Here is a 27531-nt window from a genome sequence, read left to right as displayed (position 1 = left end):
GAGCAGGGCCTCCCTCACTAACAATTCACTGAAACACTAAAACGCTAAAATATAACTTTTCTAGCTACCACTAGAAATTAAAATTGATGTAAACTACAGTGGTTCAATGTTTCCAGGAATAGGCTCAAACTTAGTTTATTCCGCTAGATAACTTGGTACAGTATTCTTCCGTGAAAACCCACCAAGTGCACCGTGTCCTATGACGCCGTAGCTAACTAGCTAACTAGCATGCTAGCATCCTATAAACACACGGTTAGCACCAATACTTGGTAACAACAAGCTACCAATGGATCATTTGTGTCCGTGTCTAGTTCATAACGCAGAAGTAATTAAACGTTGGCTAGCTAACACAAAGTCAGTCCTGCTAGCTACACAAGTGGCCTGGTAACCCATACCCATGGTGTGGGTATGCTTGATAATGTAAAAAACTTGGGAGTTTTTCAGGGTAAAAAGAAACGGGATGGAGCTAAGCCTGCTTCTGATGCTTTCCACCAGACCCTGGGAGAGGAATTCACCTTACAGCAGGACAATAACTTACAACACAAGGCCAAACCTACACTGGAGTTGCTTACCATGAAGACAGTGAATATTCCCGTGTGGCCAATACAGTTTCAACTTAAATCTGCTTGAAAATCTATGGCAAGACATGAAAATTGCTCTCTAGCCACGATCCCCAACACCTTGACGGAGCTTGATGAATTTTTTAAAGAATATTGGGCAAATATTGGACAATCCAGGTGTGCAAAGCTCTTAGAGAGTTACACAAGAAGACTCACAGCTGTAATCGCTGCCAAAGGTGTTTCTAAACATCAAATAAAATAAAATGTTTTTCGTCACATGCTTAAATGCTTACGGGCCCTTCCCAATGCAGAGAGAAAGAAAATAGAGATATAATCGATAATTAAAAACACGTAATAATAAATACACAATGAGTAAAGATATCTTGGCTTTTGTAGCTGTCTCAGTTCTGCAATCCAGGAATAGACTGAACTAGTTTCAATGTATGGAATCACATTATCAGTGGTCTGATGGTTTAAGCCAAATAGCCTAAGTCAATAAGGAAAAAGTCTTACACTGCCCCATTGGTGATGTCTCGTCGGGGGTTCATGGCACTTAGGCTCCCCGGTCCTCATGACAGGGTGGTTCTTGGCGTAGGTCATCGGCATGTGTTTAAACAGGTTGTCGTCCACAGAGCAGCTGTGGTAAATGCAATGATACATGCAGGCTGCCAGTAATGTGTTAGGTTGTGCCAGTTACCAAGGGATGTCTGTGTATCGCCTACATTTGAGCCCCATCTCACAATCTGAATCAAGCTATAAGAAATCAAAGCAAAACAAAAACACAAGTGTATGCAAATCTAAATATTTTTTCTCCAGGATCAAATTAATGACAATTGTAACCTCGGGAATGTTGGATGTTGCTGGATGTTGATTTTTGTCAAATTGGTCAGAAAAACTTCTGTTGAGGTCCAATTTCTGGCGTTGTAACGACCCCCGGCGTCCCCCTCTTTGGACCTCTCGTACCCGTCTGGGTTTATACTGGGCATACTGGTACAGTGTTCGTCACTAACTACGTGAATTAGCGGGTCCCCTCCGTTCCTCGTCAGCAGGTACTCCACAAGGTACACCAATAGAGATGGATAGAGGACTCATCTTTGTATCTGTGCCATTATAGTGCCTGTGAGTAGTCCATTTTAAAGTAGTCAATTTTCTTCATGATTGTCTGATCCCTCCGGATGACCCTGTTGGACATGACCCAGTTGACTACATTCAAATGGTGGAAGCCCTCAATTGCGCTGCCCATGCTGAAATAGCCTTTTGGCCACTAGAGGCCTCTATTATTCTCTATGTTTCATTCCCACGATCCCCAGGTATTTACAATTGGGGTTTCATGATAGCCTACCTCACCGTTGCATTCCATTTGTGATTAGCATAACCCACAAATCCCAGCCCTGCGTGGACTGGCCAATATAGGTCAGGTTGGCGATGTGAGGGTACTTCAGGACCATGGACTTCAGTAGCCTATTATTGTATTATGTGGAAAATGTATTTCCACATAATTGTAGTATTTTTTTTATTGTCTTCTACCCAGTGAGGCCAATTTAGCGAGTTTCCAGGCCGCTCCAGCGACTTCTATTGGTAAAAGAGACTTGGTAAATTGATAAATTCCGCTTAATTTGCAGGCTGCCTTTGGGGAGTTTTGCTACCGGGTTTTTATGGTTTTGATAGCATTTAGCGACTTTTCCCACTCAATTCTGCCGCAAACGAGAGTGTGAGAAGCTGTCTGTACAACATAAGTCACAGAAACGGCGCACACAGTCAGGGAAGCACAAGTGGAGGGGATGTGCGGCTGGAGGGGGCAAAAACAGTTGTTTTGAAAGCACCATTAGTGTTGGTTCTGACAAGCCTCACCGATGCTCAGAGCCGTTATCCCAATGGCCGTAATCAGAACCAAAAAAAAGGAGGAAGACGAAAAGTGAGACTCAAACTGTACCAGTCAAAAGTTTGCACACACCTATTCATTCTAAGGTCACAAGCAGCAGGACTGATGGACAGCCTATCGCACTCTCAAAGCTTCATTTTTTCCAATCAGAATTCCCCCATTGCTTGTTATCCACTAAATTGCAATCCCCTACTCCAGTCTCTTGCAATGACCTCTCAACTTTCTGTGTCTGATAGAGAGTGTTATAGATGTGTACACAGTCTAGCATACATAAACACACACAGACCTTCGCTATGGGACACATCTGATGTGGCCTGATCTAGACAAAATAAATGCACAACCAGTACAGTATATAAGGGCCAGTAACAATGAGTGAGATTGAATGTCTAGTCAGTGTGTTCTCAGTCAGTCAGCTAAAGAGAAAAAGAGAAAGGGAAAGAGAGAAAAGGAGAGACAGAAAAAATGAAAAGAGCGAGAAAAAGAGATAACGAGCATCTGCTTATCTGCACTTCATCTCATTGACATTTACAGTACCAGTCAAAAGTTTGGACACACCTACTCATTCAAGGGTTTTTCTTTACTATTTTCTACATTATAGAATAATAGTGAAGACATCAAAACTATGAAATAACACATATGGAATCATGCAGTAACCAAAAAAGTGTTAAACAAATTAAAATATATGTTATTTTTAGATGTCGATTTTGCTGCACAGAACCACTACTAAAGGACACAAATAATACGAAGAGACTTGCTTAGGCCAATGAACACGAGCAATGGACATTAGACTGGTGGAAATATGTCCTTTGCTCTGATGAATCCAAATTTGAGATTTTTGGTTCCAACCTCCGTGTCTTTGTGAGACGCAGAGTAGGTGAACGGGTGATCTCCACATGTGTGGTTCCCATCGTGAAGCATGGAGGAGGAGGTGTGATGGTGTGGGGTGCTTTGCTGGTGACACTGTCTGTGATTTATTTACAATTCAAGGCACACTTAACCAGCATGGCTACCACAGCATTCTGCAGCGATACGCCATCCCATCTGGTTCGCACTTAGTTGGACAATCATTTGTTTTTCAACAGGACAATGACCCAACACACCTCCAGGCTCTGTAAGGGCTATTTGACCAAGAAGGAGATAGATGGAGTGCTGCATCAAATGACCTGGCCTCCACAAACACCCAACCTCAACCCAATTGAGATGGTTTGGGATGAGTTGGACCACTGAGTGAGAAGTCGGGTAGGGACATCCCAAGGAGCTCGGATAGCACTGACTTTTTTAAGGTGGCTTGAAGAAGCTAGAATTTGAGACTGCATATACAGTAGGTCAGTGTACAGTATTTTAGTTTTGTACAATGATATCTGTCAACATTAGTCAGTAATATAAAATGCAAAAAATAAAAAAAGTGCAATGCATTGTATGAATATTTCTGAAACGTGGTAGGCTGTAAATTGCCATTGTTGTCTCAATATTACCATAGTCTCAATTTCCCAAACACATTCCTCATACAGTATAGGCTATTGCTACCAAATTGCATGGGATAGCCCTGACAGACACCATGCATTTAGGCAAGATTTTTCCCATAATGGTCAATATTTCAGATGGAGAATGGTACTGAATTGAGACAGACTGTTTTTTTTAGTGTTGCCTGAGAGGGCTGTGTTGGATAAACACTTCATGACTTCTTAATGGAGCTAGGTTTAATTGAAACATTTTTTTAATTCTACTCATGATTGAAGCTTTCTATTGTCTTTTGCATTATGGCAAAAATGCGTTGAGATTTCTGGAATTTGTAATTGTTTGCTGTGGTATGGGGTGTAATAAGGGGTATAATTATGTGTCCGTTTGCTTTCAGTATGAATGTCCATTTAGTAGACACTTGATATTTATATTTCCTACTGTATATTTTTTATAATCAAGGGTGAAATTGGTTTGTTCAAGGTGATGAGACTACTGCACATAAAATTAACTGACATTATAGGGCCATTTCAACTAAGTATTATAGCTACTTGTCTGCCACTGTAGGCTTGTTAGGGTAGGCCTAGAAGTGGTGGAATGCTGTGGTGTAACTCCAGCCCAATTTGCAGTGGTGGAAAAAGTACCCAATTATCATACTTGAGTAAAAGTAAAGATATCTTAATAGAAAATGACTCAAGTAAAAGTTTGTCACCCAGTAAAATCCTACTTGAGTAAAAGTGAAAAAGTATTTGGTTTTAAATATACTTAAGTATCAAAAGTAAATGAATTGCTAAAATATACTTAAGTATCAAAAGTAAAAGAAAAAGGATAAATAATTTCTAATTCCTTATATTAAGCAAACCAGATGGCAGTGGTGTAAAGTACTTAGGTAAAAATTCTTGAAAGTACTACTTAAGTATTTTTGGGTGGTATCTGTACTTTACTTTACTATTTATATTTTTGACTACTTTTACTTCACTACATTCCTAAACAAAATGATGTACTTTTTTACTCCAAATGTTTTCCCTGACACCCAAAAGTACTCGTTATATTTTGAATGGTTAGCGGGACAGAAAAATTCACACACTTATCAAAAGAACATCCCTGGTCATCCCTACTGCCTCTGATCTTGCAGACTCACTAAACACATGCTTCATTTGTAAATTATGTCTGAGTGTGGCTATCCGTGAATTAAAAAAACAAGAAAATTATACCACCTGGTTTGCTTTAAATAAGGAATTTGAAAAGATATATACTTTTACTTTTACCTTTGATACTTAAGTATATTTGAGCAATTATGTTTACTTTTGATACTTAAGTATATTTAAAACCAAATACTTTTAGACTTCTACTTAATGCTAAGCATTCAAAATGTAATGAGTACTTTTGGGTGTCAGGGAAAATGTATGGAGTAGAAAGTACATTATTTTCTTTAGGAATGTAGTGGAGTAAACATCAAAGTTGTAACAAATATAAATAGGAAAGTACAGATACCCCAAAAAACTACTTATGTAGTACTTTAAAGTATTTTTACTTAAGTACTTTACACCACTGCCAGTTTGACCCCAGTTTATATTGACCGGGAAACCTGATGCTGAACGTGAACCAGTAGATTATAGCCCTTTTATATGGTAGGCAGGTGCATATTGACATAACCAACTCTTCTAACCTCTAATACAGATAGTGAAGCCTTCATTACAAAGTAGTAGCCTACAGAGGAAAAGGCTGAGACTGCTGAGAAAAGATGCAAGTGGAGAGTAGAGAGAAAAGACAGTGAAAAGAGTAAAGACACCAGAGCAGTTTAATAGCACTCTTGTACCACTGTTTATTGTTGTTGCTCATTCTCTCTTTATTGATCACTGTGGCTGTGAATTCCCCGTGACAACACTGAAGAACAGCATCAAAGCCTGAGTCGTACCACCCGAGACCCTTCTCTCCACTCGCTGTGGGGCGTATCCGTCACTTTTATTTTCTTTCTTCTCTCGTTCTCTCGTTTTTATACTTTAGGCGATGGAAAAAAAACAAAAGTGCTGTAAACATGTTTGTCGCTGTGGAGCACCAGAAGCGTCAGGAACCGTTGGTCTTGGAGGTCTGACAGGACTACTGGCCAAGCTTGGAATGATAGGGTGGAGGAGGGATAAGAGGAGGAGGAGAAGGGAGAGGAGAGGAGGAAGGGTGAAAGAGGGAGAAGGCTGTGGAAGCTCTCACTGTTGGATGCGGCGCAGAGACTGGACCTGGAAGGTCTGAGCGTGGGAGCCCCACTCCCTGTAGTGTTTGTACTCTCCGCCATGACGGTCGCACTCCATGATGTACTGGTAGCCACGGTAACCGGGGAACTGGTAGCACACCCAGCTAATGGGGGAGAGGGAGAGAGGAAGAGAGTGAAGTGATAAAATACCAAGAAATAAGCCCAAGCCATTACCCTGTAGAGCAAGGGTGGGCAAACGGCGGCCACTTTTGTACGGCTGCAGATCAAGTTCCACAAAAATTTGGTGCAATTTCAGCAGTTTTTCTGTTGTTATGTCAGTCACTGACAGTCACTCAATTAGCCCATGTCAGCTAACATATTTTAGATTGGTAAATTATTCTAGCGGCCAGCTATTTAAACTTGTAGTAATCATGGTCGAATTACCGACCGGTGGTCTCCCATTGATCATCAGATATCATATTAAAAATGGCAATTTTTCTCCGCCCAATGGCAAAATGAGTAGAATTGCAGGAAATTAACTCAGAAACGTTTGTCTTCGCTGTCAAGCGGAGGCCGCTAAAATGTTTTGCTCGCAAGCTGGGGGCGCAACAAAATTTCGCTAAGGGCCTAAAAGTGTGGGTATGGATGTGGGTATGCAAAACCCCCAGCCACTATGGTCCCTCATGATGGTGTTCCGATTTTGTTTGTGGCCCCCACCCCCATCAAAGTCGTCCATCCCTGCTCTAGAGTCTAGACACTTGTAGATCAGAAAGAGTTAGCCTCTACAGTACATGTTAGTCCTCTGTATAATATCCAGGGACACCATATAATAGCTCATTGTTTCAAATTTTTCACCATAGTGTCCCTTTAACACATTTGACAAAGGGAGGTCAGTAAGGTCACTGGAACTCATTTAGATAATTCATCATTTCAGGCCTGAAATTGTTTTACGCTTAGTTCTATTATGATCAATGACAGAAAGGATTATCCTCTCAAAGTTTATCTAGTTATTAAAATAGATTTGAATTATATAGTTATTACAATGAATTTTGTTCTTACTGCACATGACACCTTTTTAGCAGTTTGTCTTCTGACCTCTAGACACAACTGATTCCTCTATTTCTGATTGTTATGAGCATAATCTTCTGTAGTGTGAAAAAGGAAGCCAGGGCTTTTACTTCTGCTACTTACGCTCCACTCTGGACCTGCATGGATCCGATCTCGTTGTTGCCCCAGCCCATGGCCTGCAGGGAGGGGTAGTCATCGTTCATCTCCCACTGCTTGCCAATGAAGTTCTCCCTTTCAAACACCACAATCTTGGACTCCTTATGGTTCTATGCAGTTCAGAGAGAGGAGTGGGAAATTTCAGGTTACATTTAACCTGTTTCTCTCATAACTATTTACAAAATATACACTGTGTAGAATTATAAGGGAAAGTAGGAAATCTTTATAAAACAGTGTTTTATTCACTTTGTTATTTAGTGCTTTCATTAACGCCGGTAGAGGCTACCAAGGATAGCTACTTGTATCTGTTAAATGTAATAATGTCAGTGTCATTAACAGTGAGTAGACCTAGACTCTGTCAGTGTCAGTCACAAGAACCAGAGACATGGACTGAGGCCAGAACCCGGGCTTCTGTGCCAATATCAGGCCTCTGTTCCATTATCTGTGCTAGCATATTATGTGAATTAATCAATGTATTGGGCATTCTAAGCGGAATTCTTCAATGGATATTGGAACGTAGCCCACAGAAGAGAGTGTCTGTCTGGCCTGGTCTGGCAGGAACAGGAGGTAGGCTTGACTAGTACACTCACGGCAGAGCAGACTGGGCGGAAGGACATCAACCTCTCAATGTGGTAGGCGTTGCTGCCGCTCCAGGACTCCCAGCGAGGGTACTCTCCACGCTCCAACACAAACTGCTGCCCAGAGAAGCTGGAGTGCTCGTACCCAACCCAGCTACACATACAGAGAGAGAGATAGATAGATAGAGAGACAAACAGATACAAAGAGTGACAGAGAGACATGGAGAGGGATAGAGAGACAAATGGTACATGCAGACAGACAGACAGACAGACAGACAGACAGACAGACAGACAGACAGACAGACAGACAGACAGACAGACAGACAGACAGACAGACAGACAGACAGACAGACAGACAGACAGACAGACAGACAGACAGACAGACAGACAGACAGACAGACAGACAGATATACAGTTCATGTGGATAGATGCAAGGGTGGGACAAGACTTGTCATGTTTTTTTTTAATTGTGTATGTCCATGATACAGTATATGATACAGTATACAGTATATGTCTATCAGTATCCCTTAGAAATGGTTGCTTGTGCAATAGTCCCCTGGCCCCTGAAGGATTACGTGTCACCTGTCAGGGAGATAAATATCCTTCAGTATGTAGATGTCTTTGTATTTTGGGGGGCTGGCTGACTTACGCTCCACACTCGACCTTCAGTGAGCGAATGTTGTCCGCGCCACACTCCATGATGTTCTGGCAGGAAGCCGTGAACTCCATACGCTTTCCCTGGAAGTTCTCCTGGTCGTAGACTGTGATCTAGAACAGAGGATATAGTGCATATTTGCAATTTTCCAACCCACTATTGATGTTTTTTCAAAACTGTTTTTAACACAATCAGTGTCTCTGCTAGAGAACGCACTGCCGTGTGCAAAGATTTCCTTTTTCCTCTTACGACTTTTTATGAAAAATGTGAAAGGTTGTGTAACGTAGTTAAATTGTTGTGGAAACATGGTATACATAACATTGACTCACCTTCCATGGTCCCATTGGGTTAGGAGTAGTCAGCGCCATGTTTGATATCTCAGTAAAAATTGACCTGCAGTGCAGAAAGCACACAGTCATGCAGAGTCACATTTCTGTTTGGTCTTACAGGGAGACCAGGGCTGACATGACTAAACCACCATGGACCTCATCTTCAGTCAGCTCATGCTCTTGCATCAGTCTGTGCCCAGTAGCTATTGCCCAAATATATTAATGTTATGGTTATGCTAATGTGCTGTTGCTGATGATAATACAATGCACATAGGGGTGAGGGAGGAGAGGCACACCACAAAAACAGCTAGCTAAAGAGAGGCACACCACAAAAACAGCTAGCTAAAGAGAGGCACACCACAAAAACAGCTAGCTAAAGAGAGGCACAACACAAAAACAGCTAGCTAAAGAGAGGCACACCACAAAAACAGCTAGGTAAAGAGAGGCACACCACAAAAACAGCTAGCTAAAGAGAGGCACACCACAAAAACAGCTAGCTAAAGAGAGGCACAACACAAAAACAGCTAGCTAAAGAGAGGCACAACACAAAAACAGCTAGCTAAAGAGAGGCACACCACAAAAACAGCTAGCTAAAGAGAGGCACACCACAAAAACAGCTAGCTAAAGAGAGGCACAACACAAAAACAGCTAGCTAAAGATGATAGAAAGCAGGACACAGATACCAACCGAGAAGTGCAAATACTATAGTATAATACTGAAACTCCTCTTTAATACATAGGTCTGGTATCTAACATTGGTATGTAATACCACAAACAAAGTAGTACAATGCAAAGCATCCATCCACATTTCTGAATGATATGTGATAATGATGTTGTGCTTTATTAGTTGCTATAAATTCTACATGGTGAACCATTGTATCATGTGCCTGTAAGTCATGCAATTGTTACACTTTGAGTGTGTAACGTAAACTATGCTGTTGATGGCGTCACAGCATACATACAGTAGCATTCTAGTGTGATGCATGATGTTGACTGTGATGACAATTGGTGTGTCCATTTAGAGTATGTGTGTGTGTCCTATGTGTTTGTGAGCGTATGACCCTTTCTATACATTCCCAAGACTCAGCAGAAAACAGCAAAGGAAAAAAACAGGACAATGGACAATGTAAATGGACAACAATGCTGGCAAAAGGCTATAGGCTGAACGGTCTAAAGATGGAGGGCTTACCTGACCTACCCCAAAAAATAGCTGTGTAGCGCTCACGGGGGGCTCCACAAAACGATGTCCTGACCCCTGAGTAAACGGGCCTATTTATACACAGTGGTGGTGAATGGAGCCCAGGCCTGCTGGACGGGCTAGGAGTCAGCACATTGCTGGGCCCTCCATTGTTCCATACTGAGCCACAGGGCTTTAGGCTCTCCCCCGCCTGCCACGGTGTGTTGGTGTACTGATCTGGACGCAGGGCACCGTGCCCAGTGCCGATTAACACAAGCCCCTGGACAACTGTCCGGACCCCATGATTATACAGACATAGACTACACCCAGTCCTGGCCCAGCCCTGCCCTGGTCATAGCCCAGCCCCTAACCCACGACATGCTTGCAGTAGTTAATTAATGTATATGCTGTTGAGGAAAAAGATAGGGACACACGTCAGAAGGTAGGATGTACCAAAAATCTAACCATTTAAAAATGTGTTTTTTGGATGACAATTGGTCAATATTGAACATACTGTTATTGTAATGCTGTGAACATAACCATCAGATTAAAATCATCCATCAATAAAAACGATTTAAAAAACTCAGCTATACCCTATCAGATGTTCTGTGGCACCTATGACTTACACTTACACTCTCATGATGAGTGATACTAAGTTTTATAATTAAAGAAAACACATGTGCTCAATAAACTAACAAGATCTCCAGTCAACCAAGAATTTCATACTCACTAACAGCGCTGTTCAGAAGCCCTTCCCAAATGAAAAAATACTATAGCATACTATGGTATAAACACTATAGTATTCACTTTAGTGTTTTTGCTAACTTTACTTCAGTATTTTTTTTTACCAGGTAAGTTGACTTTGAACACATCCTCATCTACAGCAACAACCTGGGGAATAGTTACAGGGGAGAGGAGGGGGGATGAATGAGCCAATTGGAAGCTGGGGATGATTAGGTGGCCATGATGGTATGAGGGCCAGATTGGGAATTTAACCAGAACACCAGGGTTAACACCCCTACTCTTACAATAAGTGCCATGGGATCTTTAGTAACCACAGAGAGTCAGGACACCTGTTTAACGTCCCATTCGAAAGATAGCACCCGACACAGGGCAATGTCCCCAATCACTGCCCTGGGGCATTGGGATTTTTATTTCATTTTTTGACCAGAAGAAAGAGTGTCTCCTACTCGCCCTCCAACATCTCTTCCAGCAGCATCTGGTCACCCATCCAGGATCAACCCTGTTTAGCGTTAGAGGCATGCCAGAAGTTGGATGCAGGGTGGTATGCTGCTGGCTCCATTCACTGTTGTGAGGACAGACGCTGGGAGACGTCCCACTTGGGCGAGCCTGACAGGCCGGCCGTGGCGTGGGAGCCGGACGAGCCGGCTGAGGCATGGAGGCCCGGACGAGCCGGATAAGGCGTGGGAGCCCGACGAGCCGGCTGAGGCGTGGGAGCCCATCGAACCAGCTTAGGCATGGCGTGGGAGCCTACCAAGCCGGCTAAGGAAGTCTGACGGGCCAGCTGAGGCATCCCCGGTTCCTTTGGCCACGGGACCCAGACCCGACGTTGCCAAACAAAACAAAAAAACAAAATGCATTCAGGTGAGAAGTTGTGGGTGGGGGGAATTGTTCATAAATTCCCCTAACCCTAAACGTAACCCTTTAACCTAACTCCTAAATTTAATCCTATTCTTAACCCTAACCCCTAGCCTAGCTAACGTTAGCAGCTAGCTAATGTTAGCCACCTAGCTAGAATTCTTAACATATTACATGTTTTGCGAATTCGTAACATATTGTACGTTTTGCATATTCGTAACATATAATATGAATTGTAATTCGTAACATATCATATGTAATGGGTAATGGACGTCCACAAATTAATACATACCATACGAAACATAACATATCATACTAAATGGAGTGTCTTGGATTTACGTACAGAATAATACAAAATGCTCTGAGACCAGGTTGCTTACCAAGACGTTGCCAAATAAGGCGCGCTGTCATGTGCTTTTATAGTAAGCCTTGAGGTGGTACCACCCAGCACATCTAGAAGGGAGTGTATTTCATACTGAACACCTCCCTTTTGATGACATAGAGGCACCATAACGATTTCAATGGTAGAGTTGAACCGTATGGGCTTCGTCTCAATCCAGCGCATCCACATCTGCGGTGGAAGGTGGTCGAGCTACAGCGGTGTTTGTCAGACCATGAGACATCCCGAAAATCAAACCGTTTGGGCTACAAACTAATATGACTCTATAAGTGTCACAGACTCGTCTGAAGGTAGCCCATACAAATGAATGGAAGTATGGAGGTAGTTTTGTTCCAACAAAAATAAGGGGTTAAATAGTTTTTTTATATATATATATATATATATATATATATATATATATATATATATATAATCCTGAGCTATCTTATGTCTCCTAGATATAGGACAGACACTTCAAAACCTTATTCCTTATGATACATGTTTTACTGTCTTTATTTCCATTTATGAATGTGTTATTCAATGCGTCCCCCCCAACGGCTTAGACTTTTAGAGTATATTAAGCATCATTATCAATAGGCCCTATTTTTATCCTAATCCACTTGACCACTTATCTTTGATATGATGTACTGTAGCTATTATATAATGTGACACCTTTACCAAACATGCTTTCTTCACCGTACTGTACCTGATGATTTCCACTTAGGCCAGGCAAATAATAGCTATGTCATGCCTCCAGCAGCCCGGTTCTGCCTGTTTCACTGTAAACCATTCTAGGATTGTAAAATGACATGGGTGTCAAGTCCTTTTGCTGTGTTCCTCTCACTGTACTATATGTTAGCAGTCTGGCAGACACTACTGTCCCGTTGAGGTGTCCCACACTATAGCAGAAAACAAAACCTAGCAAACACCTCACTGTGTGTAGTTTGTGTGCGTGCGTGCGTGCCTCCCTGCATGCAGCTTCCAATTGAACAGTAGCCTGCCCGCCCGTTCGCACTACACACAATAGGTCAGCACATTGCTTGCTCAGAGAGAGAGACAGAGAGAGAAAGAGAGAGAGAGTGAGTGAGTGTAGTTGGGTACATTCTGCTGATGATGGTGGCTGTGTGTCCAGGACCCCACAGTAGCGCAGGACAACAAAGCGAGCAGCCGACTCAGCACGGCTCAGTGGAGATCAGCATACATGACCCCTGACCCGCCCTCCGCACCTAAAGAGAACCCCGCTCATCCAATGACGAGGTGGGATCCCGGCCCAATAGTCGGCGTGGGGATGTAAATGTATATATATCCCTACTCTGGGGGCCTGATTCCAACTCTTAGGCTTATCCATCTGGACGTCCGTTCCTCCCCTGTACCTGACAACCAGCCGCTTGGTGAGATTCACGCTCAGGGAAGGGGGTTGTGAGCGAGAGAGATGGGGGGCAAAGGTGGGGTCTCTTCGTCCCTTGACCTAAATCAAGGACTGTCAAAAAGCTTTTAACTTCAATTAACTATGGGAATACTCTATCTTATATCAAGAGAGCGATGTTTTGCGTTACTTTCACATTCTGTCTGTTCTGTGGTTCATTTAATGGGGAAATGGCAGTCAGATAGATGCGAGGCCATGTTTGATTGTGATCTCCTTTCAGCTCAGTAATATTACATGACAAGCCTCCCTGCATCTGGCAGATGAAAGTGTGCTAGGTGCCACTGAATTTAGTCATTGTAAGAAAAATATGCTTGAACACATTGTTTAAAAAGGATTTTTGGAGATTGCATTTTTTCACAGAGCAATTGCTATTTACGGAATAGATATAATATTTAGTGGGGGTAAATTGTGCAGGCAAGTCTCTTAGAACAGGCTTTAACATCAAAATGGGTTTTGGAGTAGAGTTAATGAGAGACAAAAATCCTCTAAACCTGTATAGATTAAATACTTGAGTGACAAGATAAAAGTAGATTATGTTCTTATTAACAGTTTGGGTGGATAAGTGAGTTTTAATATGGATTTTTGCCAAAAGACGAATATAAAAATTTGGTTGGTATTTTTTTCTCTGGTAGGAAACATTCTTCTTTACAATCTCTCATTGATATCTATTCAGCTGTACAGATATATGACGCTAGGGGGCCGGGGGCCTGTTGAATAGATACACAGCTGGGGGGTGGGTTGCAAGTAGCTTAGCATTTAAGGGTATTGTGCCATTAACCGAAAGGTTGCTGGTTCGAATCCCTGAGCCAACTACGTGAAAAATCTGTTGATGTTCCCTTGAGCAAAGCACTTAACCCAAATTGCTCATGTAAGTTTCTCTGGATAAGAGTGTCTGCCAAATGACCAAAATGAGTGTCACAATATGGATGTCAAATGAAGTTGTTTTTCCAAGAGGCTTGGCTTTAACCTCTCTCCCTCTTTATTTCTCTCAATCTCGTCCTGTTTGGCCACAGATTCGACCATGTCCCACTCCGGAACACAGGGCAGCATTGGGAGCCACCCAGCCATGGGGCTGCGTGCCCACAAAGTAGGTCTTCACGTTTCTTTTACAAACTACTCTAATAATGCAATCTCTAGCGAAGATACAGCATTTCCAGTTGTTTTAAAGACCCAAGACAGGCATCTTGATCAATGATATCCATATCAAATAATTAACAGTGTTATATTATAGCTTATTACAGTAAATAACCATACCGTGATATTGTCTATCTTTTCAGATGTACCTGTTTGAGTTTGAGAACTTCCAGGGTCGTATGATGGAGTGCACCACTGAGTGCCGTAACCTGTGTGAGAAGGGCTTCGAGAAGATCGGCTCCATCAGGGTGGAGTGTGGACCGTACGTCATGCCTAACTGCATCTGTTTACATAGAAGATAGAAACTATTCAGTGGGATTCATACACTATATATACAAAAGTATGTGGACACCACTTCAAATTTGTGTATTTGGCTATTTCAGCCACACCCGTTGCTGACAGCTGTATAAAATCGAGCACACCCCCATGCAATCTCCATAAACAAACATTGGCAGTAGAATGGCCTTACTGAAGAGCTCAGTGACTTCCAACATGGCACCGTCATAGGATGCCACCTTTCCAACAAGTCTGTTCGTCAAATTTCTGCCCTGCTAGAGCTGCCCCGGTCAACTGTAAGTGCTGTTATATTGAAGGGGAAACGTCTAGGAGCAACAAGAGCTCAGTCGCGAAGTGGTAGGCCACACAATCTCAAAGCTGTATGGCCTACCACACAAAATGAAGTGTGTTGCGTTTAAAAATTGTCTGTCCTCAGTTGCAACACTTACTACCGAGTTCCAAACTGCCTCGGGAAGCAACATCAGCACAATAACTTTTTGTTGGGAGATTCAAGAAATGGGTTTCCATGGCCGAGCAGCCGCACAAGCATAAGATGAGCAATGCCAAGCGTCAGCTGGAGTGGTGTAAAGCTCGCCACCATTTGACTGGAGCAGTGGAAATGCGTTTTCTGGAGTGATAAATCACTCTTTACCATCTGGCGGTCCAACGGACAAATCTGGGTTTGGTGGATGCCAGGAGAACACTACCTGCCCGAATGCATTGTGCCAACTGTAAAGTTTGGTGGAGGAGGAATAATGGTCTGGGGCTGTTTTTCATATTTCGGGCTAGGCCCCTTAGTTCCAGTGAAGGGAAATCTTAATGCTACAGCATACAGTGACATTGTAGACGATTCTCTGCTTCCAACTTTGTGGCAACAGTTTGGGGAAGGCCCTTTCCTGTTTCAGCAACCTCACTAATGCTCTTGTGGCTGAATGGAAGCAAGTCCCCGCAGCAATGTTCCAACATCTAATGGAAAGCCTTCCCAGAAGAGTGGAGGCTGTTATAGCAGCAAGGGGGGACCATCTCCATATTAATGCCCATTATTTTGGAATGAGATTTTCAGTGAGCAGGTGTCCATATACTTTTGGTCATGTAGTGTATTATTTGAGTATTAGAGTAAAGTTGTTAGCTGGAGCGTGTCCAGAAGAAAGCCTGCAGAATCATTCTTAGCGGGTCGTACACCAGCTACCTCGAAACCCTCAGAATCATATCCTTGGACAGAAGATGGGAGCAGATCTGCCAGACATTTGCTAAATCCCTGCAGAATTCCCAGTTTGCAGACCTGGTCCCCCCTACCAGATACCAGATTACTGCACGGGCAACCCGCAACAGCCACAAACTGAACACTCCCATGACAGGCACAGGCCACTATCAGGACTCTCCCATTCCATACTTCACTAAACTGATCAATGCACACACCATATAGCCCAGGGGCATTAGAAATGCCTTCCTAAGAACTCTAAAGATGCCTTTTCTAAAGCTGCCAACACAAACCTTGTTGTCGTAGTATTGTTGTTTTGTATACAGTATATTGCACATTTTAAGATATTAATATATTAAGTGTTTTGCAAGTTTAGGATTTTACTATTTGATAATTATATGTGATTGATGTTATGATTGTAAATTGGTTGACAATTCAGTCTATGACTGCGAGAAACCAATAAAACCTACAACTACTACTACTATTAAAGTTATCTTAGTCCAATGAGACACTTGAAACATAGTTAATTTACAACATGCAATCTCCAATGAATCATAACTTTTGCAATGAACATGTGACATCTAATATGATGTCACCTAAGAACCTTGAAATCACTTAGCTATCCCTAGCCTTAAGGCTTCTGATCATGTTTATAAGAGATTTGTGTTAATTCAGTATAAGTGTGTTATAGTTGTGCTGTAACACTTTTATAATGTCCCCATACAGCTGGGTGGGCTATGAGCAGCAGAACCTGAGTGGAGAGATGTTCATGCTGGAGAAGGGAGAGTACCCCCGCTGGGATACCTGGAGCAACAGCTACAGGTGTGACCGCTTCATGTCCGTCAGGCCTGTTCGCATGGTGAGTCCATCCATTCATTAATCCATCCATCCATCAATTCATCCTTCCTTCCTTCCTTCCTTCCTTCCTTCCTTCCTTCCTTCCTTCCTTCCTTCCATCCATCCATCCATCCATCCATCCATCCATCCATCCATCCATCCATCCATCCATCCTTCCTTCCTTCCTTCCTTCCATCAATACTCTAGTCTAAGTGGCTTCCCCTCCTCGTCTGAGGGCTGTGGCTGAATAAGTGGGTAAACTCTATTGCTGACATCTCTCTCTGTCCCTCTATACCTACAGGACACCCAGGACCACAAGATATGCCTATTTGAGTGTAATAACTTTGAGGGCCGTAAGATGGAAGTTTGTGATGAGGATATCCCCAGTCTGTGGTCCTACGGCTTCCAGGACCGTGTGGCCAGCATCCAGGTCACTGGTGGAACGTGAGTTGACACATTAACTTATCAATCAATCTACCCATCCATTTGATTTAAGGCGTTGTTAACTTCCATTGCTCTCTCACATTTTCTCCATCCATCTCTCTGGGTGACAGTTGGGTTGGCTATCAGTACCCCGGTTACCGTGGCTACCAGTACGTGTTCGAGTGCGCCGTCTTCAAGCATTGGAACGAGTGGGGCGCCCACCATCCCCAGATCCAGTCCATCCGTAGAGTGAGGGACATGCAGACACATCGCAGAGGCTGCTTTGAGTGGACCACCTAGAAGGGGCCAGGCAGGCGACGGGTTGTGGGTCAGCAAGACAGAAGGGAAGGGGTCTCGCTAGCCCAGGAGCTAACCAGTCCAGAGTCTGGAGTTGCATCTTGGATCTCCACACAACCAACATAAGCTAACAGCTAACAACATAACATCACTGGCTCCACCTCAATCACTTACTAGTTGTAACATTCAGGGTGCGTGTAATGTAATGCACAATCCCTGAATGAAGACATTGCCACCTACTGGGATAAGGCTGACTTCCACAATGCCTGAATATAATAATACTGGTGAAACTGACAGCTGTACTCTCTGTTCCAAGACCTGATAGAATTATAGCATGAGAAGATTTATGATGGGGATTTGAATGGGGGAAAGGGAATTAGTTAACAAAGATTTTAATAAGTTATATAGCTTCATTAGTTTGTGTTCACTAGTTTGTTTCCATATCTGCAAACCCATTGATTTTATACATCTTACTTACTTGTTTCTTAGCTATATACCAAATGATGCCGAATAAGCCTGTTCATTACAATGCTCTACCCTCCTGCAATCTGTGAATGATTTTAGAGAGTAGAGATACTAGACACTCCACTCAAGCCAGTCCCTAAACTACCATGGACAACTACCATGGACAGCTGCCAGCTCTCTGTGCTCTGTCCGTGCCCTACAGTGAGCTCAATCATCCACAGGGAGACACTGTTTACCAATGTACTCTCCCCATGGCCACCATCTAGTCTAGGGATTCAACCATAACTTCCCTAATGACATTCTACCTTCAAGTCTTCAAAGCTATGCCCATGACATACTCAGTTTAAGGCAGTGAGGCTGTCTGAAGGAGGATGTGAGCTAGGGGGTATGATTGGGAGACAGGCTGCTGTAGGCTACCTGGTAGTGTTTTTCTGGACATGCCAACCTTTTGGGAGACCCCTCCCCTTCTTAATGGTGGAGTTGCAGAGGAATGTTGTTATATACACTATATATTTCTCAGGGATGCTGGCATCTGGAAAGCAACTTTCCAATAAAAAAAATGAAATGAAATGGATAAAGCTTCCTAACCTCAGTGCTGGACATGCAGTCAGTGGCTCATGTCAAGTTACTTGTTTAACTTTTTGTTCTCTTGTGTGTTTTATGATTGTCTGTGGTGTTTGTCCCACATTTTAATTTAAACTATGCTGAACATTCAAACAATTATTATACTCAATATAGATATCCTCACAAAGGCAATCCTGCATCAACATCAACAGACACAAATTGTAACCATGTCATGTTCATGCAATCAGACAAATAGTCCATGAGCCAGACCCCCAAATTTAGGCCGTCGGGCTTGTTGGGCTGATGATTTCTCATAGTGATTTTCTGGAAAGTCTATGTCCATAGAGTTGGAAAATGTGTGATAGTGCAGCACTGGTAGCGTTCTGTGTGTTGTCACTCTATCTTTCATCCCTCCATCCCAATAATTGTTTTCCCATTGGGAATTTACCATATGACAAACAATGTAAGTATACAACAAGCTATTTCTCGCTTATACCCTTTAATCATATATAATTGGAAAGCTTATTCACAGTTATCCATCAGACACATTTTCACAAAGGTCAGGTCAACAGACATTTGACCTCTGACCTCTAGGGTACATGTCAGAATGAATTACCTGTATAAATGGCTTTAAAACAGGAACCCTGATACATTTTAAACTTTGTTTGACAAGTGGTTCTGAAAGGCCACGAAATTACCATTCAAATTATATATAATATAACCAAATTAGAAAGAATCAGCTGCAACTATTGTTTAAATATCACCCATATTGTGTCATTGACATTAGAATGTTGGAAGCTTAGCCATAGAATTCCATGAAATGGGGCAGCTACACTACAGGTCAAAAGTTTAGAACACCTACTCATTCAAGGGTTTTTCTTTATTTTTACTGTTTTCTACATTGTAGAATAATAATGAAGACATCAAAACTATGAAATAACACATATGGAATCATGTAGTTACCAAAAAGGTGTTAAAAAAAATCTAAATATATTTTATATTTGAAATTCTTCAAAGTAGCCACCATTTTCCTTGATGACAGCTTTGCACACTCTAAGCATTCTCTCAACCAGCTTCACCTGGAATACTTTTCCAACAGTCTTAGCACATATGCTGAGCACTTGTTGGCTGCTTTTCCTTCACTCTGCGGTCTGACTCATCCCAAACCATCTCAATTTGGTTGAGGTCAGGGGATTGTGGAGGCCAGGTCATCTGATGCAGCACTCCATCACTCTCCTTCTTGGTCAAATAGCCATTACACAGTCTGGAGGTGTGTTGGGTCATTGTCCTGTTGAAAAACAAATGATAGTCTCACTAAGCCCAAACCAGATGGAATGGCGTATCGCTGCAAAATGCTGTGGCAGCCATGCTGGTTAAGTGTGCCTTGAATTCTAAATAAATCGCAGACAGTGTCACCAGCAAAGCACCCTCACACCATCACACCTCCTCCTCCATGCTTCACCGTGGGAAATACACATGCAGAGATCATCTGTTCACCCACACCACGTCTCACAAAGACATGGCGGTTGGAACCAAAAATGTCCAATTTGGACTCATCAGACCAAAGGACAAATTTCCATTGCTTGTGTTTCCTGGCCCAAGGAAGTCTCTTATTATTATTGGTGTCCTTTAGTAGTGGTTTCTTTGCAGCAATTAAACCATGAAGGCCTGATTCACACAGTCTCCTCTGAACAGTTGATGTTGAGATGTGTCTGTTACTTGAACTCTGTGAAGCATTTAATTTGGGCTGCAATTTAAGAGGCTGGTAACGCTAATGAACTTATCTTCTGCAGCAGAGGTAACTCTGGGTGTTCCTTTTCTGTGGCGGTCCTCATGAGATCCAGTTTCATCATAGCGCTTGATGGTTTTTGCAACTGCACTTGAAGAAACTTTCAAAGTTCTTGAAATGTTCCGTATTGACTGACCTTCATGTCTTAAAGTAATGATGGACTGTCGTTTCTCTTTGCTTATTTGAGCTGTTCTTACCATAATATGGACTTGGTCTTTACCAAATAGGGTTATCTTCTGTATACCACCCCTACCTTGTCACAACACAACTGATTGGCTCAAACGCATTAAGAAGGAAAGAAATTCCAAAAATTGACTTTTAACAAGGCACACCTGTTAATTGAAATGCATTCCAGGTGACTACCTCATGAAGCTGGTTGAGAGAATGTCAAGAGTGTGCAAAGCTGTCATCAAGGCAAATGGTTGCTATTTGAAGAATCTCAAATATAAAATATATTTTGATTTGTTTAACACTTTTTTGGTTACTACATGATTCCATATGTGTTATTTCATCGTCTTGATGTCTTCACTATTATTCTACAATGTAGAAAATAGTAAAGATAAAGAAAAACCCTTGAATGAGTAGGTGTTCTAAAACTTTTCACCGGTAGTGTGTGTTTTTGGATTGTAACTTTGGTGATAGAGGCACCAACTTGCACACATACAGCTAGAACAGGGTTTTACAAAGATTTGTACATAGAGGGCCCTTTTCCAAACAACTTAATGGTGTCTTACAGGACAATTTCGCATGACCATACGTGTATGAAATTGTGTATGAAATTGTAGTATGGCCAGAAATATCTTCAAATCTTCATGGTGATGTAGAATACACAACCACATGAGCCAGATATATAAGGATGTTACATTATTCACAGAATTAATTATGGTAAAAATGTGCCCAAAAAGCTGTCTGAATCGCTGATTTCTGTAGATATTATAAATAACTGCAATAGTTCACCTTCAAACATGTAAAATGGATATGAACATGTGGACAGTAATGGATGTGAGCTGATTAAAAAGGGACAAACTGCTTGACATAACCTACACTGGCTAAGTGGCCGTTTTTACAGTTTCTGGGAATCGTGTAATGATCATGTCATAAATCGATTGGGAGTTACAGTAACAAATACATTAGTCATAGGCTGTTCAATGCGGGAGCGCATTTCCATGTGCTGGTTGGCCACAGCAGACATGCATGCAGGGTGAAAGCATTCCGCTTGTGAGAATATCTTGCTCTCAATTGAGTTGATATGTATTTGCATGAACGGCTTATGTGCTTTCGTATGAGCGCTGACGACCCACCGCATCCTTCCTTCCTCTCTCGTTCTGCATTATGTAAACCATCATCACCACCGCACGCGCGCTCCAAGCGCAAGGGCTATTCAGCTGCCGCACACAAACAGTCACGGACCGACGGGTTTAAAGAACTGAGGATTTAAATTAAATACCGAGTGTGAGAGACGTTGAGCCTTGGGTGAGGGAGGGAAAGAGACTGATTTGTATCTTCCCCAGATCGGGAGGGGGAGGAGGCACGGAGAATGAGCTATTATTGTACCAGCACAGAGGCTGTGTGTAATAGCCAGGACGCACCTAACGCCAGTGCGAGGAAAGCAGCTACTAATAATACGAACCGTGGCAACGAAGGTCTCGAGAGCAGCAGCACCACTAGTTCACGGCAGTCGCAACCCCAACCGCTCGTGGCCATGAAAGTGAAGAAAGGCTGCAACTCGACAGATGCTGGGGTCCCGGTTACAAGTGAAGACGAGTTGCTAAGAAACCCTGTAATATCGCCTGAGGATGTACTTGGGTTACAGAAAATCACCGAAAGTAAGTAGGCTACTAATTGGTATTAAGGGTAGCTTCATAGCTACCTGAACCGTTCTGGGCGCAGCGCACCTGCTGTTGCTCTGTTGCCTGGCATTAAGCATCCGGTCCACAGCGACAACGTTACATTGTTAACGGGCAGCCATCCATCCATTTATCCATCCGCGTAGTAACATATTAGTTGCCCTAGTGCCAGGTTTGTCATTTTTCAAGGGTATACTTCCAGTGCATTGGACAACGACATAGAGGAACATTAGGCTACAGTAGGATATTTGTGGGGGTGGAAATACAGATTATATAGGCTAGTGGAATTATAGTCTAACGAAATGTATACTTGAATGTTTCTGTGTGGGCAATCTGGGCATAATAGATAATGATATGAGACAGGAGAGTAGGCTATCAGCCTCTAGCTCAGACAGGTTTAGTAGACGGTACATAGGTATGCACACAACCCTGTGTGTGTGTGAGAGAGAGAGGGGGGAGAGAAGGAGCTAGAAAGAGAGATAAAGAGAGAGAAGGTTGCAGGAAGCAAAAGAGAGAGTGTGTAAATATTCATTTTAAACCAGACAGGCAGGTTTTAATGTGATTGTTCTTTCTAATGCCCCCTGTTGTCCAAGTTGATGAAAAAATGAAAATCGGACTTTTCTTAAATCCTTTCCTGAACCTGAAGAATCTGTTTCCTCTTAGGTAACAGGTGATCAGTGCTCTGTGCCTGCGACTGAGATTGAGACAGTCAGAACCTGTTTAAAGATCTGCACTATATTGTTACAGCACATAACAACACAGCTACAGTCACGCAATAGATCCATCTCAAATGCCACCCTATTACCTAAATAATGCAAAACAATGTACCAGAACACTACAGCCCTGGTCAAAGTAATGCACTATAAAGGGAATAGGGTGCCATTTGAGTAGCAAAATATGTATGTTTTGTAGTTGTTGTATAAAACACATCCTCACTCTGTTCCTTCTGCATTCACACTAGGTTACTGGTGACTGGTGAGCTGTAAAATACATTTAATGTGGTCATCTTCATGTCAACCACCTGAGTGCATCCTGGTTCTATCAAGTGTCTTTTGTCCTGACTGCTCCTCAGGTTAAAAGCAGTTGCGTCAGCCTCACAAAGTATATAGCCAGGTGGCTGTTACATTGCTTTCATCAATTCGCCTTTCACATCAGTAGAGGATATACAGTACAATAGAACGAAGGCCAGGTATACTACGGTACTACTCTGTATGCACTTGACGTCTAGGCCACTTTGAAGACTTGGGATGCATCCATATTGACACTCTAGTTCTTTCTTATATCACAAACTAATGTCCTGTGGTTGTGGGTTAGCTAGATGGTAATAAAGCCTTTATCCTTAGCCTCCATGTACGAAGAGTCATTTCAATATACATACAGACTTGTGTCTGAATGATTTGGTTACTATCCAGAGTCTCTGCTATAAGCAAAGGGCATTTCTCATCATCTGGAGCAGTACTCATCCCAAAAGGCACACTAGCCCGCCGACAGCATCCCTTTAATCCATGTTGTTGTCCGATAGTGTTAGCTGTTTGGTTCTGTAACCTCCAGAGGTAGAGCAGAAGAGCAGTATCAGGCTGCAGTGGCGAGATAATACAGAAATCACTGATGATGGCTGCCTAGTGGTAATCTCTGCTCTCCACTGACATGTAATCTGGATTATGTCAGAAAGGAAGGGAATGTGGCGCTTCAATGACCTGATAGACTCTAGTTAATTAATGCTTCAGAGTCAAGCAGCATGCAACCAAACACTCAATGAAGAACGCATCCGGACATTTGTTTACAAGGCATATAATTTCTGATTAGAAGGCAAGTTTAGCTGATACTGTATGTGTTACATTTGCTGTGTTCACTGTCTCTGGCATTGTGTTTTGGTCTCTAGTCCCCATAGCTGCAGTGTAAGAAACATTCAGGAAACCATAGATCAAATGGCATTAATGGCATTTCTCTCACAAATGCTTTATGATAGCCACCTGCTATGGCATGATAATTATTTGATTTATGATCGTTGTATAGAATATCATTCTCCTCTCTTTCACCCCATCCTTTATGACATGCAGTCGTATTGAATTTGGTCCTATGGTTGCCTTACCGTACTCCTTTTGTATCAGCATTAATGAACCAAAAAAATCGGAATTATTCAGTCGATACAAATGCTACATGTATACCAAGACTGTAAAGAGATCCATTTTGTAAATATTTTGCTCAACTGCCAGTATATGGAGGAGAAATAAACAGTGAAAGACTGAAGGAGAAAATGACAAGGCTTGCTGTGTAAATGACTTTCATGGCAGTGCTTTGGGAGGAAACTGCGTCCATTTTGGGGCGGCAGGGAGACACAGTGGCTCAGAGCTGGTAAGAGAGGGAGACAAACTGTTTCTCTGAGACAGACATGATGAGGAAAATAAGTGTAATCTAGCCCATGGAGAGAGAGGGTTTTGTGAAATGAGAAATGGTTTCTTATCAGTGCATGTGCATGTGTATGTGTATGCTGCATGTGGCATATGATATAAGGGAATGAACAGGGATCATAGTATATGTAGAAGGCACATCAAATACAGTATTCACGGCAGGAATTTATTCAGCTGATGAAACAGTAGTTTACATACACTTAGGTTGGAGTCATTAAAACTTGTTTTTCAAACACTCCACAGATTTCTTGTGAACAAACTGTAGTTTTGGCAAGTCGGTTAGGACATCTACTTTGTGCATGACACAAGTAATTTTTCCAACAATTGTTTACAGACAGATTATTTCACTTATAATTCACTGTATCACAATTCCAGTGGGTCAGAAGTTTACATACACTAGTTGACTGTGCCTTTAAACAGCTTGGAAAATTCCAGAAAATTACGTCATGGCTTTAGAAGCTTCTGATAGGCTAATTGACATAATTTGAGTCAATTGGAGGTGTACCTGTGGATGTATTTCAAGTCCTATCTTCAAACTCAGTGCCTCTTTGCTTGACATCATGGGAAAATCAAAAGAAATCAGCCAAGACCTTAGAAAAAAATGTCTGGTTCATCCTTGGGAGCAATTTCCAAACGCCTGAAGGTACCACGTTCATCTGTACAAACAATAGTACGCAGGTATAAACAACATGGGACCACGCAGCCGTTATACTGCTCAGGAAGGAGACGCGTTCTGTCTCCTAGAGATGAATCTACTTTGGTGCGAAAAGTGCCAATCAATCCCAGAACAACAGCAAAGGACCTTGTGAAGATGCTGGAGGAAACAGGTACAAAAGTATCTATATCCACAGTAAAACATGTCCTATATCGACATAACCTGAAAGGCCACTCAGCAAGGAAGAAGCCACTGCTCCAAAACAGCCAACAAAAGCCAGACAACGGTTTGCAACTGCACATGGGGACAAAGTTCGTACTTTTTGGAGAAATGTCCTCTGGTCTGATGAAACAAAAATAGAACTGTTTGGCCATAATGACCATCGTTATGTTTGGAGGAAAAAGGGGGAGGCTTGCAAGCCGAAGAACTCCCTCCCAACCGTGAAGCACAGGGGTGGCAGCATCATGTTGTGGGGGTGCTTTGCTGCAGGAGAGACTGGTGCACTTCACAAAATAGATGGCATCATGAGGCAGGAAAATGATGTGAATATATTGAAGCAACATCTCAAGACATCAGTCAGGAAGCTAAAGCTTGGTCGCAAATGGGTTTTCCAAATGGACAATGACCCCGAGCATACTTCCAAAGTTGTGACAAAATGGCTTAAGGACAACAAGTCAAGGTATTGGAGTGGCCATCACAAAGCTCTGACCTCAAACCTATAGAAAATGTGTGGGCAGAAGTGAAAAATCGTGTGCGAGCAAGGAGGCCTACAAACCTGACTCAGTTACACCAGCTCTGTCAGGAGGAATGGGCCAAAATTCACCCAACTTATTGTGGGAAGCTTGTGGAAGGCTACCTGAAATGTTTGACCCAAGTTAAACAATTTAAAGGCAATGCTACCAAATACTAATTGTGTGTATGTACATTTCTGACCCACTGGGAATGTGATGAAAGAAATAAAAGCTGAAATAAATCATTCTCTCTACTATTATTCTGACATTTCACATTCTTAAAATAAAGTGATGATCCTAACTGATCTAAGACAGGAATTGTGAAAAATTGAGTTTAAATGTATTTGGCTAAGGTGTATGTAAACTTCCGACTTCAACTGTAAGTATTCAGACCCTTTACTCAGTACTTTGTTGAAGCAACTTTCCGCCATTACAGCCTCAAGTCTTCTTGGGTATGACGCTACAAGCTTGGCACACCTATATTTGGGGATTTTCTCCCATTCGTCTCTACAGATCCTCTCAAGCTCTGTCAGGTTGAATGGGGAGAGTCGCTGCACAGCTATTTTCAAGTCTCTCCAGAGATGTTCGATTGGGTTCAAGTCCGGGCTCTGGCTGAGCCACTCAAGGACATTCAGAGACTTGTCCCAAAGCCACTCCTGCATTGTCTTGGCTGTGTGCTTAGGGTTTTGGAAGGTGAAACTTCCCTCCATGTCTGAGGTCCTGAGCGCTCTGGAGCAGGTTTTCATCAAGGATCTCTCTGTACTTTGCTCCTTTCATCTTTCCCTCAATCCTGACTAGTCTCCCAGTCCCTGCCACTGAAAAACATCCCCACAGCATGATGCTGCCACCACCATGCTTCATCGTAGGGACGGTGCAATATTTCCTCCAGGCGTGAAGCTTAGCATTCAGGCCAAAGAGTTCAATCTTGGTGTCATCAGATCAGAGAATCTTGTTTCTCATGGTCTGAGAGTCCTTTAGGTGCCTTTTGGCAAACTCCAAGCTGGCTGTCATGTGCCTTTTATGTGAGGAGTGGATTCTGTGTGGAAACTCTACCATAAAGGCCTGATTGGTGAAGTGCTGCAGAGATGGTTGTCCTACTGGAAGGTTCTCCCATCTCCACAGAGGAACTCCTGAGCTCTGTCAGAGTGACCATCAGGTTCTTGGTCACTTTCCTGACCAAGGCCCTTCACCCCCGATTGCTCAGTTTGGCCGGGCGGCCAGCTCTAGAAAGAGTCTTGGTGGTTCCAAACTTCTTCCATTTAACAATGATGGAGGCCACTGTGTTCTTTGGGACTTTCAATGCTGCAGAAATGTTTTGGTACCCTTCCCCAGATCTGTGCCTCGACACAATCCTGTCTCAGAGCACTACGGACAATTCATTCGACCTCATGGCTTGGTTTTTGCTCTGACATGCACTGTCAACTGTAGGACCTTATATAGACAGGTG

At 42.5% G+C, this 27531-nt stretch overlaps 4 protein-coding genes across 5 annotated transcripts in view; 2 read left to right on the top strand and 2 right to left on the bottom strand.

The window, feature by feature from the left end:
- LOC115206813 (geminin coiled-coil domain-containing protein 1-like) overlaps window positions 1-1166 on the bottom strand; it is a 31099-nt gene extending 29933 nt beyond the window's left edge. The window contains exon 1 of the mRNA XM_029774003.1: window positions 1074-1166. Within this exon, the coding sequence (XP_029629863.1) occupies window positions 1074-1166 (93 nt within the window). The remainder of the gene's footprint in view (window positions 1-1073) is intronic.
- A 4530-nt stretch (window positions 1167-5696) lies between these two features.
- On the bottom strand, window positions 5697-10211 carry LOC115206272 (beta-crystallin A1-2). Of its 2 annotated transcripts, none has more exons than XM_029773039.1 (6): window positions 10072-10211; window positions 8875-8938; window positions 8540-8658; window positions 7903-8044; window positions 7280-7422; window positions 5697-6252 (listed from the first exon to the last, which is right to left on the bottom strand). In XM_029773039.1, exons 2-6 carry the CDS (start codon window positions 8911-8913, stop codon window positions 6105-6107), a joined length of 591 nt encoding a protein of 196 aa, XP_029628899.1. In that variant the 5' UTR covers window positions 8914-8938; window positions 10072-10211; the 3' UTR covers window positions 5697-6104. The 2 variants fall into 2 exon arrangements, with proteins under 2 accessions (XP_029628899.1, XP_029628898.1); XM_029773038.1 differs by having other exon boundaries at window positions 10063-10134.
- Window positions 10212-13299: 3088 nt separating this feature from the next.
- Window positions 13300-18661, top strand: LOC115206271 (beta-crystallin B3-like). The gene is made up of 6 exons (XM_029773037.1): window positions 13300-13419; window positions 14468-14541; window positions 14732-14850; window positions 16792-16924; window positions 17204-17346; window positions 17457-18661. Exons 1-6 carry the CDS (start codon window positions 13323-13325, stop codon window positions 17623-17625), a joined length of 735 nt encoding a protein of 244 aa, XP_029628897.1. The 5' UTR covers window positions 13300-13322; the 3' UTR covers window positions 17626-18661.
- A 2970-nt stretch (window positions 18662-21631) lies between these two features.
- Window positions 21632-27531, top strand: part of unc119a1 (unc-119 lipid binding chaperone a1) — a 31543-nt gene continuing 25643 nt past the window's right edge. The window contains exon 1 of the mRNA XM_029773036.1: window positions 21632-22266. Coding sequence (XP_029628896.1) covers window positions 21978-22266 — 289 coding nt within the window. The 5' untranslated portion in view covers window positions 21632-21977. The remainder of the gene's footprint in view (window positions 22267-27531) is intronic.

This window comes from Salmo trutta, chromosome 13, assembly GCF_901001165.1.
Source record: "Salmo trutta chromosome 13, fSalTru1.1, whole genome shotgun sequence".
NCBI lineage: Eukaryota > Metazoa > Chordata > Actinopteri > Salmoniformes > Salmonidae > Salmo > Salmo trutta.
The sequence above is the reverse complement of the archived record's forward strand: the minus strand, read 5'-3'. Positions and strand labels throughout refer to the sequence as shown.

Excerpts from the sequence above, each read along its gene's own strand:
- LOC115206272 (XM_029773039.1), bottom strand. The coding sequence starts at position 8,913 with ATGGCGCTGACTACTCCTAACCCAATGGGACCATGGAAG. Across the intron at positions 8,045-8,539 it reads CTGAAGGTCGAGTGTGGAGC|CTGGGTTGGGTACGAGCACT; the intron begins GTAAGTCAGCCA and ends CTGTATGTGTAG. Across the intron at positions 7,423-7,902 it reads TCCGCCCAGTCTGCTCTGCC|AACCATAAGGAGTCCAAGAT; the intron begins GTGAGTGTACTA and ends TGAACTGCATAG.
- LOC115206271 (XM_029773037.1), top strand. The coding sequence starts at position 13,323 with ATGTATATATATCCCTACTCTGGGGGCCTGATTCCAACTCTTAGGCTT. Across the intron at positions 14,542-14,731 it reads TGGGGCTGCGTGCCCACAAA|ATGTACCTGTTTGAGTTTGA; the intron begins GTAGGTCTTCAC and ends CTATCTTTTCAG. Across the intron at positions 16,925-17,203 it reads CCGTCAGGCCTGTTCGCATG|GACACCCAGGACCACAAGAT; the intron begins GTGAGTCCATCC and ends CTATACCTACAG.